Below are 13,233 nucleotides of genomic sequence, written 5' to 3' on the forward strand. Positions count from 1 at the left end.
TAATCATGATCTTCTGCATTATTAAAATTGCTATCAATCAAATATTGTACACGTGTTGATATCAAATGTACAGTAATAATTATAAAAAAATGATCCCGCAAACCAAGTAACAGTTTTAGAAGGTACGTATATTTTTACTTTCGTTTCTTTATACTAGTATTATTTTCTTACATCATACGTTACCATTACTTTTACTTACATATTAGGTTGTTCATTAAGTTCTGCGGTTTTCTTGATAGATAGCGTTTGTCCATTGAAAAAGATAGCATGCATCGCCTGAACCGCGGATTGCCGCATACTCCGTGACGGGTTAGACAATGCTTGACATTTCGCCAGAGTCTTTGTTGTGTTTTGACGTGTTGTGTGTACGCGCTATTCATTGAAAATGGAGGATCAAAAGGTGCATTTTCGGCACATTTTGCTATTTTTCTTCCGCAAAGGAGTAAAAGCGACAGACGCACAACGTGAGATATGTGGCGTGTACGGGGACTCGGCCATAAGCGCTGACACTTGTCAGCGTTGGTTTGCGCGCTTTCGTTCCAGAGATGTGAACGTCTCCGATGCTGCTCGCTCCGGTCGTCCATCCACCACTGACGACGACCAAATCGTGGCCGCAATCAAAGCAGACCGACACCTGACGACGCGATAGATCGCGGAGCGCTTCGACATCGCCCATGCAACGGTTGCGCAGCGATTAAAACGGCTTGGGATGTCGAAAAAAGCAGATGTTTGGGTCCCTCACGAGCTCACCGAAAAGAACATTTTGGACCGCGTCATGATCTGTGAATCCCTGCTGAAATGGAACTCGCTGGAGGTCTTTCTCAAACGGGTGGTCACGGGAGATGAAAAATGGGTGGTATATAACAACATTCGACGCAAGCGGTCATGGTGCGGTCCGGGTGAGTCGTCACAATCGGTTGCCAAAGCGGATTTGCATCCGAAGAAAGTGATGCTGAGCGTGTGGTGGGATTGGCGAGGCGTCCTGTACTTCGAGCTGCTTCCGCGCGGTCAGACCATCGACGCCGAGAAGCATTGCGCTCAGTTAGAAAAATTGAAGCAGGCAGTGGCGGAGAAGCGGCCGGAATTGGCGACCAGGAAGGGCGTTGTCTTCCACCACGACAACGCCAAACCACACACTGCTTTGGTGACCAAGAAGAAGTTGAAGCGCTTTGGCTGGGAAGTCATGCAGCACCCACCGTACTCCTCAGACCTTGCGCCGTCGGATTACCATCTGTTCCGGTCACTCCAAAACAATCTCGACGGGCAGCGCTTTAATTCAGTGGACGATATTCAAACGTACTTGAAGGACTTTTTCGCGCAGAAGTCGCGCGACTTCTACAAACGCGGCATTATGTCCCTTCCAGAACGTTGGCAGAAGGTGGTCGATCAAGATGGACAATACATTCTAGATTGAATAAATGTGTAAGTACAATAGATTTATGTTTTAATTTAGGGCAAAAAAACCGCAGAACTTAATGAACAACCTAATATTATTACGCGAGTATTATACATTATATAAGTATATTAAATTGATTTAGTTATTTAATGGATTTGACGTTGCTACATCCAGCAATTTGCCAGCAAATTCTCGGAATTCTTCGGACGCCTCACAATGCGACAAGAGCAGTGTACTGAACTTCTCGTAGCCGTGAAATGCGCCCGCTATCGCGCCAGCCATACTAGCAATCGTATCTGTATCGCCGCTCAAAGTGATCTACAAAGCGACCGGGCGAGAAATGGGCAATTAGATCACCACGCAAATGGTATTTGCGTTCGACTCAAGTCGCAAAGTAAAATTCACGACTTACAGCGTACTGAATCGTCCTTCTGAGAGGATTTTGAGTCCGTATCCCTCTAATGAGTCTCTGCGCCCTCAAAAAGCAAAAGATTGCAGTCGGCACCGACTCTATCGCCCTGATGCCAACACCCAGTTCCTGAATCACCTTTTCATCAGAAGGACTCGTCCATGAGGTATCATCCTCAAAAAGTAGATTTTTTACTATAGTCAGTCGCTCCTTGTATGGCTGGCTACGATTTATGCGGTATAATCAGTGTTTGTCCAAAATGTAATAATATACATATACGTAAAACGTACCCATCAACCTCAATTTTGTCCATTTTGCTGATGAGATTGTCGATAAAATCGGAAACATTTAATTCCTCACTGGGATTTAAACACAGGCTCTGTTGAATCGCTATAGCCTGCGATAACAACAGACTTTCGTGTGATAGATGTGTATCAATATTAATATATGATAATAATTAACATATTATAATATATAAAAGTCTTAATTAGCATATCATAGAATATATATAAAAGGTACATATTTATATAAGTAAAAATCCATTTGCAATTACTTGTAAAATAGCACCATTTATCCCCAACTTGTTTGTATGTGTGATTTCTGTCACTTCCTTGGTGTATCGTAAAAGATGGTCATAATTGTTATACAAAAATAATGCCATGGGTGCAATTCTCATTGCACCGCCATTACCGTAAGAACCTAGGCCATCAAATAGCGTTTTCGCTGGCTCTTTTATATCTGTTTCTTTCACAGTAAGTAATTTCTCAAGTACCTACGTATGGAATAGAGCAACGTATTATGGTTATAAAGTAAAAACCAAAGTACATTTTTAATTACAGAGGAATCTACAATTAAAGAATACAAAATATTTTACATTTATCAACAATATCGTGTGTCTCAAAATAGATATTTAAACGCCCGAAAGAAACTATACAATAATCCAATATAACTGAACTGAGATTATAGAGAATTGATATAATATACTAACACTCGCTGCACCAGCTCCGTAACCACGATCAGGCTCGTTTTGATAACTTCTCGCGAATCGTTTCGCTACATCAACAATATCTAGATCTCGTTTATCAATCAAAGACTCAGCCAAGGCTCGTGTCATTGCCGAGTCGTCTGTATACGGCATGACAGGCTCTATATGCAATTGAATAAGTTTCTCACGTGAAAAAGATCGTGACTCTTATTTTATTAAGTAAAGATACGAAATACCAAGGAAAAGAAGAACGCGCAAAATATTACGCTTGGATCAATAATGAGCTCACATTAAAATCATTATGTCAAATTCATTATGCGAACGCATAATTTTTCTTCCGTATTCTCTTCGCGATGCAGAAACGATTCTTCGAGCAAGGAATACACGATAAAAGAACGACAATGCGTGAAGAACAGCACCAATCCCTTTAAATCCTAACCTCTGAATTTCTGTTCCTCCAATTTAGTGATTCTCTTTTGCAAGGAGCGTCTCTTGAGGATTGACAAACCCTTTGGACGAATCTTTCCCTCGAACGGGCTTCCTAAACAATCTCCGACTAGAACGCCCAACATCGCGCCGCGGAATTTATTTTTTAATAACATAGAATCCATCCTCCCTGTATACTACCTGTATTACCATAAACCTAACCTGTAACTGACTTGACACGTGACATTTCTCGCGCGTGCGCTACAGCGATGCATGCGTGGATAGCACGTGCACGTGACATTAAATGACGGATACGAGTTTAGGCAATTTTAACATGAGTACGATGATTATGGCGATTGTAACAAGTGCAAATGGATTGATCTTAGATGATATCAGTATCATTAAATTGGTATTAATTTTGATTAATATTTCACGTAATATCAACTGATAAACTGATATTAAAATATAAATTCGTATTTGTATATCATAAATTTACAAAAGTAAAAGAAAATTTAATAAAAATGTAATCACTGAATGCATGAATATATTATATTAATCTTACGATTATAAATTATAAATATAATAGTCTTATACAGGGTGTCCCGGGTTTTAACCGACAAACTGCGGGAGCATATTCTACTAGTGGAAATAAGAAAAAATTCTTATATCGAGTTTGCTTAGAAATGCTTTATTACAAAGTTATAAACCAATATTGAAAAGAAATATCAGATAAGTAACAACGGAACAAGTGTAGAATTTGGAAGGTCGAAGATGTTATGTTATGTGTATTCACATGTACCAATTTTGATGGAAAATGTACCACTGCAGTTTCGCCAAAACAGCTGGATACAGTTAGACGGTTGTCCATCGCACTATGCTAGACAAGTTAGAAACTGGTTAGACGAACATTGTGCTCATAGGTGGATTGGTCGAGGAGGACCGGTTTTCTGGCCTCCAAGATCGTCCGATTTAACGCCTCTTGATTTTTATTTATGGGCAACTTTAAAAAATAAAGTTTACAGTACAGAAGTAATCTCGCTTGAAGATTTAAAGCAACGAATTACTAATTCAGTTACTGAGATGCAACAAAATTTTCAGGAATGTCGTACCGTAACAAATTCTGTACTACGTCGATGTCTAGCTCGTATCGATGTGCAAGGACAACATTTTGAAACGCGTCACTAAATCATTGCGTAGATAATTTTTATTTTTGTGAAAAACTCCGTTGTTACTTATCTGATATTTCTTTTCAATATTGGTTTATAACTTTGTAATAAAGCATTTCTAAGCAAACTCGATATAAGAATTTTTTCTTATTTCCACTAGTAGAATATGCTCCCGCAGTTTGTCGGTTAAAACCCGGGACACCCTGTATAATTGAATATTATATTAGTTTTTATAAAAATAGTATAGAGGAGAATCCCCTATTATGAGATATGCTCCTAATATGAGATAATGGGGTTTCTGCTAAACTATTGAGCACCATCTGTTAGTTCCACCATGAACTTATTACTCTTGGTGTAAAATGTATTTAGTGAAAAATTCATTGTTCGTTATTGCGTTTAGCCCTTGTAAGAAAAGGTTTGTGAAATTGTGAACATGTCAAAGGAACTTGAGGTAAGTCTTTAAACCTTGTTTATTACATAATAAAGAAATGGTTGGCAATAAATTCAGTATGCAATGATAGAGTAGAATCGTAGTAACAGGAAAATACGCGATTTGTTGAATTGCTTAATTGTAGAGGTTAGATTTCATGATCGCGGAACCGCTAGGCGCGTGGCTCGTATAATGAGACATTCAGGGTACTCTTAATATGAGATAATTATTGCTCGAATATGAGGATTATGTAGTGTAATAAAAAGAAAGAAAATACTACGTTAAGGTTAAAGAAAAGTTAATACGAATTTATATTACGAAGTTTTGTGTATTTAATTTTTATAGAATCTGACTATGGAGGTTAGAGGAACGAGGAAGCGTCGACAGTGGAATCGTGAAGATTTGGCGAAGGCTGTGGCAGCAATATTTTTATAAAACTATCTAATAAAGTTTTTTACTTGCAATACTGATGTATTTTGCACTTTTAACACCGATTTCTCGAGGTATCTTATATTAGGAGCACACTTTCTCGATCCTGCGTAAAGCTCTTTTTTCAAATGTTTTTAATTTTCAGAAAAAATAATATTTATATCAGATTTTTCATTTGACCAACCTAAAGCTTATTAAATTCTCTTCAAGAGAACGTATTAAATTTTTAAATTCTGCCTATAGATTTCCTTACATTCGGCAAAATCGATATGGTATCTCATAATCGGGGACTTTCCTCTATATATTTATAATAATATATAAGATTAGTATATATTATATAAATTATATAGTATATATTAATCTTGAATAAATATATAAAAATAGCTTACCTGACCCGAACTAAATGCTTCGATTGTTCAGCTGCGTCTACCTTCCTTCTTGGAAATGCGAAGTAACACTCGCGGCTGGATTTTAATCACGCGCGATCGCATTCGACACTCCCGCACTTATACGCGCGTTAATGCAATCGCGGTACTCCTGATACGAAGGAGTTTAAAATCTTTAGCACTCCCGATATTAAATCGCACGTATAATGAGCAAAAATTCATGTACAACATACCTAAGTGTTTCGGTTAGGTTCGACTGCGAAATACTCATCGACAATTTTACGCTCCCGATGTACGATTAATGCATGTCCCGATACAATTCTGCACTTTTCAAGAGTCGCACGTGATAATGGAATCGGTATTCTTCGATATTACGTACATACAATACACTTTTTGCAATGAAAATTCGCGAGAAACACAAGGAAGGCTTAACTCAACCACAGCGCGATGAATAATCATCATGGCGGCAACTCGATTCAAATTGATCTCGGCAGCACTCTCGTAATCCAATCGCGATATTAATGCGTTCTGTGTTTCAAATAAATTAATTGACCGAACAGAATGACTGCCTGGTACGTTATTTCGATATTCTTAATATTAATTGCCACGTATAAAATCGTTCGATTTGCCAATATCGCTCAAACCGTAAAGCTATTTTTCTGCACTACTCCGCGTCGGCGCATTTCGCGGTAAAAGCGCTGCGTGGTGCGGCCGCGATACTCGAGATTCTTACGCCTCGCCCTCGCGAAACCATAATTAATATAAGTTTAACATCATAATCAATCGAATCGATATTATAACAAGATATTAACCACTGCACGATTTTTCTTTTGTAAAACTGATTAAACACATGAAATGGTTAATTAGGCAATTATTAACCGAATTAATAGTAAACTGACAAATTCATCGAACATGACGAAAGGCGGGAAATGATTGGACACGACGTTCAATTATCGTCAGAAATCAACTAAATCAACTAAAGTAAATTAACATGCTCGTAGCAATAGCTAAATTGCGGTTCACTGCGGTCGGCAATAATTAACAATGCACATTAGACACCTAGATAGCCACTACATCCTTTTTAAATTAAAGCTTAAGTGCAATTTTGCCAGTGCATCTGTGCAATCTCCCCGGCATTCGACCACGGCAGTCGTCGCGCTTCGGCGCGCCCGCCTCGCGATTGGCCGGAACCGGGCCAACCAGCATCGCGCGTCCGGACGCGCTCTCCCCGGGCAATCAGTGTACCGCCGGTCGCGTAGCCGCTCGGACCGTCGTTCTATCGCCGGATACTCTTCTCCGATCCTCCGTGGATCGACCGGCAGTGCCTCGCCCGAGATCGCGAGATCGCGAGATACTCGATTCCGGCGCGCGCTCTCTCTCTCTCCTCTCGCTTTCGTCTTTCGCTCGCGCGTCCGCCTCCCGCGAAATCGCGAGCCGCGATGTTGATCATCGAGCCGCTGCGTCGATGTTGAGAACCGCCGCGACGACGCGAGGCGCCGCGACGAGATCATGTTATGGAGATCGGCGAGTTGACGTCCCCGTCGTGTCGTCGCTGTGTCGCCGCGCTGTCTCCCCGCACGACGGTGGGTGGAGGAGGGTCGTCAGCCGCGTCGCCGAGCGCCCGGTGTGGTCCACCTAGACACCGTCGCCGCCTCCGCCGCCGTCGCTGATGCGGCCGAGCGCGGGCCGCTCGCATCCGGGACCGTCGACGCGATCCTCTCGCGCGCACCAGCTGGCCGCTCCGCGATAGGCAGCGTTCCCTCTCGCCGAAGAGAGGGCGGAAAACGCGGAGGCCGCAAGGAGAACCCGCCGCCACGGGGCGGCTCGTTATCGCCGACCGCGATCGCGCTCGGTGTCCGTCGCGAGTCCCTTCCGTTGACGGCGATTTTCGAATCGCGCGCGATCGCTCGCGCGATGTAGCAGCCGTGTGGCGCGCACTTCGCGCGGAGCGCACTTCACGCGTAATCGGAACCGATGTCCGCGCGATCGCCGAGCTTGTTGACGAGCCGGTTGCGATTACTCGACACGTTTTTAACTGCTAACGACGGCTCGTAGTAGTAATATGTAAGTAGCAATAAAAGATAGTAAAATTGTGTGACAATTATTTATTAAATATTGATTATTAGATAACGTAAGGTGTACGTTGCATGCATATAAGATACTGACAAGTAACACTACTACCCAAGTGCCACTCGCCGATTTTCTTGACACTTTGCACACACGTAGTACATCGAAAAACATTAGACACGTGTCTTTTTATTTGTGCTAACAACGCATTTTAAGGTTAGAAAACGCATTCGAAAATTTAACACTATAGCACAATGGTAACTAACGCTACTCCTGAGCGTTATTCCCTTACAGCTTTTACGACATTACTCTATTATGATTTCATTGTCTGAATGTTTGGTATTAATTTTACGAGATTCGGAATGGCAGATTCAAAATCGCCGACCGAAATCGCCGAATTTTCAAAAATTTATTCAAAGTCAGTTTCGAAGAAGCGTTTTAGACCCGTGATTACGATTGTGGTAATAGTTATATCAATCTAGAGGTGGAGGATGAAAAATGGCAAATTCAATATGGTGCATCCAAAATGGCGGACCCAAATTCCAATTGTTTTAAATTAGTTTCAAAGACCATTTTTGTGGTGGTTTTCGAGGTGACTGTTTACAATGTTAATAGTAGTTTGACAAAATTTCAAATTTCATAAACCTGTCTTCAGCAGATTAAATTGCTTAAAATTACGTTAACTTGATTTGTTTGTTTCCGTCATTTGAAATATTGTCAAACTACTATTAACATTGTAAACAGTGATCTCGAAAACCACTACAAAAATGGTCTTTGAAACTAATTTAAAACAATTGGAATTTAGGTCCGCCATTTTGGATGCACCATATTGAATTTGCCATGCTTTTAGATTCAATCAAAATTAAGCGCATACGCCAATCAGATTCACGATTTTTACAACGGTTGCAAAGCAGCTTTTTCTGTCGAACGCAGCCAATAAAATCATAATAGAGTAATGTCGTAAGAGCTGTAAGAGAATAACGCTCAGAAGTAGCGTTAGTTACCATTGTGCTATAGAGCGTTAAATTTCGAATGCGTTTTCTAACCTTAAAATGCGTTGTTAGCACAAATAAAAACACGTGTCTAATGTTTTTCGATGTACTACGTGTGTGCAAAGTTTCAAGAAAATCGGCGAGTGGCACTTGGGTAGTGTTACTTGTCAGTATCGTACGAAAGATTTCTCGAGTGATGACCTCGAGTGATAACGTTTAACAGGATGTACGTATTCGCGGAGTAGCTTTACGCTCGTTAAGATATTCTCTAATCCTAACACGTTCGATTCCTGGCATAAAAAAACGTGCATCAGACATGTAAGGGACATAGCGTGACGTGTAAGGAACTAATTGCCCTAGCACATCGCGCGAGGCTCCCGTGTGTCATATCATAGTAATTAAAGCGCACGGCCGCCCAGATGCAAATCTCGCCTGAGAAAACCTCGCAGAGACATCCCGCGCAGGTGAAATATTCACGGCCCACGGTCGATCTTCTGTTTAAGGGGGGAGCCTGCTTTAGAACGCTGAAAATAAGGTATATTTTACGAATTGTTTTTGGAAAAACTATACAGCGGATCAGTATAAAACTTTGATGCATTTATTAGCACATGTTTAAAGATAAAAAAATTATTTTTTGATTTGAATATATCGCTTGTAGAGGTCGTCCTGGAGAAATCTTAGTGCAGCCGCGTCGCCGGCATTGCAAATTGGTGAGCATCCTCCTGCCTCCAAATTTCGTCTAAACTGAAAAATTGAAATACGTTCTCGTTATTTATGAATTCCCATCGTCGATGAACCAAAGAGAGAAGAAAAAAGTTGAAAAGTGCCAAAATGGTGGAGCTTAGAACACAAAAGTACGATTTTTAGGCAAAGTTTTTGAATTTTTTCATGCAAAAATAATTGTTTAACTTAATGTTTTTATGAATATTAAAGGTTCATCGACGATGGGAATTCATAAATAACGAGAAAATATTTCAATTTTTCAGTTTGGATGAAATTTGGAGGCAGGAGAATGCTCACGAATTTACAATGCCGGCTGCACTAAGATGCCTCCAGGACGACCTCTACAAGCGATATATTCAAATCAAAAAATAATTTTTTTATCTTTAAACATGTGCTAATAAATGCATCAAAGTTTTATAATGATCCGCTGTATAGTTTCTCCAAAAACAATTCGTAAAATATACCTTATTTTCAGCGTTCTAAAGCAGGGGGGGAGCCTGCTTTAGAACGTTGAAAATAAGGTATAATTTTACGAATTTTTTTGGAGAAACTATACAGCGGATCATTATAAAACTTTGATGCATTTATTAGCACATGTTTAAAGATAAAAAAATTATTTTTTGATTTGAATATATCGCTTGTAGAGGTCGTCCTGGAGAAATCTTAGTGCAGCCGCGTCGCCGGCATTGCAAATTGGTGAGCATTCTCCTGCCTCCGAATTTCGTCTAAACTGAAAAATTGAAATATCTTCTCGTTATTTATGAATTCCCATCGTCGATTGAACCAAAGAGAGAAGAAAAAAGTTGAAAAGTGCCAAAATGGTGGAGCTTAGAACACAAAAGTACGATTTTTAGGCAAAGTTTTTGAACTTTTTCATGCAAAAATAATTGTTTAACTTAATGTTTTTATGAATATTAAAGGTTCATCGACCATGGGAATTCATAAATAACGAGAAAATATTTCAATTTTTCAGTTTGGATGAAATTTGGAGGCAGGAGAATGCTCACGAATTTACAATGCCGGCTGCACTAAGATGCCTCCAGGACGACCTCTACAGGCGATATATTCAAATCAAAAAATAATTTTTTTTATCTTTAAACATGTACTAATAAATGCATCAAAGTTTTATAATAATCCGCTGTATAGTTTCTCCAAAAAAATTCGTAAAATTATACCTTATTTTCAACGTTCTAAAGCAGGCTCCCCCCTTAACAATTAACGTGCAATTAACGATAAAGATGACCGAGCGCCGATCTCGATCGCGGACGCGCAAGAGTTAAAGAGAAGCAGCACGATTGCTTGGATATTTCATACAATGCTGCAAAAAATTCCATATCATCTGCATTTTTGGTCTAATTTCATTTTGATGGAAGATTTATACATGTACAAGCGCGCATATAAAATACATATTCAATTACTAAGCTGTTGTATTCGTTACCGAAATGAAAAATCGGCAACGTTAATTATTCATCATTTTGCCTTCAATTTTTTAGTAAAAAATGTTTGAGGCATTTTAACGAGACTCCCATTTGCGTAATATCTCGGTGAAAGCGATCGTCGCATGAATATGAGATTTCTTTATAATGATATTGCAAATCTCAGTGATTATTGGTCTGATTATTAGTCAACTAAAATCTAATAAAATATAGGGCTGAACGATGCTGTCGAGTACTCTGAGATAATAGTCGTGGTGACAGAAAGCTCAAGAAACTCAGAAAGTCGCAAATGCTAAAGACATTACTTCTGATGCAAGACGCTTTGACATTTTTTAAACATTTTTCTGAAATATATTTATTCAGATAACTGAGCATTGTAATCCCTCGCGCGCCGTTAAGCACAGAAGATCCGACGGTGAGCTTATTTATACGCCTTGCAAAAGAAAATATTCCTGTTGACCCCGTATCACATTATTATATTTACGCAACAGACGCGATATAAATATTTTAACATTAATCTTTAACATTTTCCGCGTAAAACCGTAATAATTGGATCATTATTAATCCTGCATGTGTGTCCTCTGCGTGATACGAATCTCCCTTTATCGTTACATTCGTGGCTCTTTCTTAATCTTTTAAGCAAAGAGAGAAAGAGAGAGAATTTTTAATAAGCCACATATTATCAAGTCTCATTACTCCGCTTTCCGCAAATCGATAACAACGATGCTTTTATAATCATGATTTATCAATAAATCCCGAGCGACCGCAGCGCGCGAATTAATCTCGTAGTTTTTGGCACGATAGTTCTTTCGCGAATTCCAAGTCATTGATTTTTATGCGAGTACCACTCGTCCCTCTCACGGAGGGAGATATTTTTACGATATTCGCAAAGAGCGACCTCGAAATCCACATTTCAAAACGCATAGCTTCGCTATGTTCGTGTTTCGCAATTGGTGATTAATAGCGCGTGTGCACGCCACCGTCCGCGTCGGACGAATTCATCCCCGAGAGTTCGTCCTAGGAACCGCGACGAAGCACTCGGAGCCGCGTTTAGCAGACTCACCCTCGCGTCCACCCTCGCGAGTTCGCTTTATGCCCCGATAATATCTTTCATGTGCGAGACTTGCGCCAAGCAGGATGTCATTCGATGTTACGCTACGACCGTGTTGCAAATGTGTTGGATTGTATTTGTTATTAAAAGCACTTAAAACGCGAAGATATGTTACAATATATTGGGACGAATATATGTTACAAGCCAATAGAGAAAGGTCCCCGATTATGAGATACCATATCGATTTTGCCGAATGTAAGGAAATCTATAGGCAGAATTTAAAAATTTAATACGTTCTCTTGAAGAGAATTTAATAAGCTTTAGGTTGGTCAAATGAAAAATCTGATATAAATATTATTTTTTCTGAAAATTAAAAACATTTGAAAAAAGAGCTTTACGCAGGATCGAGAAAGTGTGCTCCTAATATAAGATACCTCGAGAAATCGGTGTTAAAAGTGCAAAATACATCAGTATTGCAAGTAAAAAACTTTATTAGATAGTTTTATAAAAATATTGCTGCCACAGCCTTCGCCAAATCTTCACGATTCCACTGTCGACGCTTCCTCGTTTCTCTAACCTCCATAGTCAGATTCTATAAAAATTAAATACACAAAACTTCGTAATATAAATTCGTATTAACTTTTCTTTAACCTTAAGTAGTATTTTCTTTCTTTTTATTACACTACATAATCCTCATATTCGAGCAATAATTATCTCATATTAAGAGTACCCTGAATGTCTCATTATACGAGCCACGCGCCTAGCGGTTCCGCGATCATGAAATCTAACCTCTACAATTAAGCAATTCAACAAATCGCGTATTTTCCTGTTACTACGATTCTACTCTATCATTGCATACTGAATTTATTGCCAACCATTTCTTTATTATGTAATAAACAAGGTTTAAAGACTTACCTCAAGTTCCTTTGACATGTTCACAATTTCACAAACCTTTTCTTACAAGGGCTAAACGCAATAACGAACAATGAATTTTTCACTAAATACATTTTACACCAAGAGTAATAAGTTTATGGTGGAATTAACAGATGGTACTCACTAGTTTAGCAGAAACTCCAGTATCTCATATTAGAAGCATATCTCATAATAGGGGATTCTCCTCTACGTTGCAAATACGAATGCCGCGAGTGAATCGTCTAAAGAATCGTCTATTCCGGCGAGCTTAAATATTGTACTAGCTTGCGGAGTTCATAATTCTGTAAATGCGAAATAACTTGTTTTCTCCGAATGCGGATAACTTTGAAGACTGTTTGAAACGGTACTATTTGGTGCAAGATTAAAACAAAGTTTCGTAGCGTGAATCGCGCGTAAATACGCTT

The 13,233-nt window shown here is 39.4% G+C and overlaps 2 protein-coding genes across 8 annotated transcripts in view; one reads left to right on the forward strand and one right to left on the reverse strand.

The window, feature by feature from the left end:
* Positions 1–1,472: 1,472 nt before the first annotated feature.
* On the reverse strand, positions 1,473–3,446 carry LOC105279447 (poly(ADP-ribose) glycohydrolase ARH3). 3 transcript variants are annotated; one of them, XM_020031704.1, is made up of 6 exons: positions 3,230–3,446; positions 2,794–2,951; positions 2,359–2,577; positions 2,096–2,202; positions 1,809–2,028; positions 1,473–1,714 (listed from the first exon to the last, which is right to left on the reverse strand). In XM_020031704.1, exons 1-6 carry the CDS (start codon positions 3,399–3,401, stop codon positions 1,535–1,537), a joined length of 1,056 nt encoding a protein of 351 aa, XP_019887263.1. In that variant the 5' UTR covers positions 3,402–3,446; the 3' UTR covers positions 1,473–1,534. The 3 variants fall into 3 exon arrangements, with proteins under 3 accessions (XP_019887263.1, XP_019887265.1, XP_019887264.1); XM_020031706.2 differs by having other exon boundaries at positions 3,080–3,360; XM_020031705.2 differs by having other exon boundaries at positions 3,027–3,360.
* A 3,401-nt stretch (positions 3,447–6,847) lies between these two features.
* The window catches only part of LOC105279445 (Kv channel-interacting protein 1), a 54,005-nt gene continuing 47,619 nt past the window's right edge, over positions 6,848–13,233 (forward strand). For all 5 annotated transcript variants that reach the window (XM_011339218.3, XM_011339220.3, XM_011339219.3 and 2 more), the window contains exon 1: positions 6,848–7,691. The gene's annotated coding sequence lies outside the window, so the exon portion shown is untranslated. The remainder of the gene's footprint in view (positions 7,692–13,233) is intronic.

The sequence above is a fragment of the Ooceraea biroi genome, chromosome 9 (assembly GCF_003672135.1).
Source record: "Ooceraea biroi isolate clonal line C1 chromosome 9, Obir_v5.4, whole genome shotgun sequence".
NCBI classification, from domain to species: Eukaryota; Metazoa; Arthropoda; class Insecta; order Hymenoptera; family Formicidae; genus Ooceraea; species Ooceraea biroi.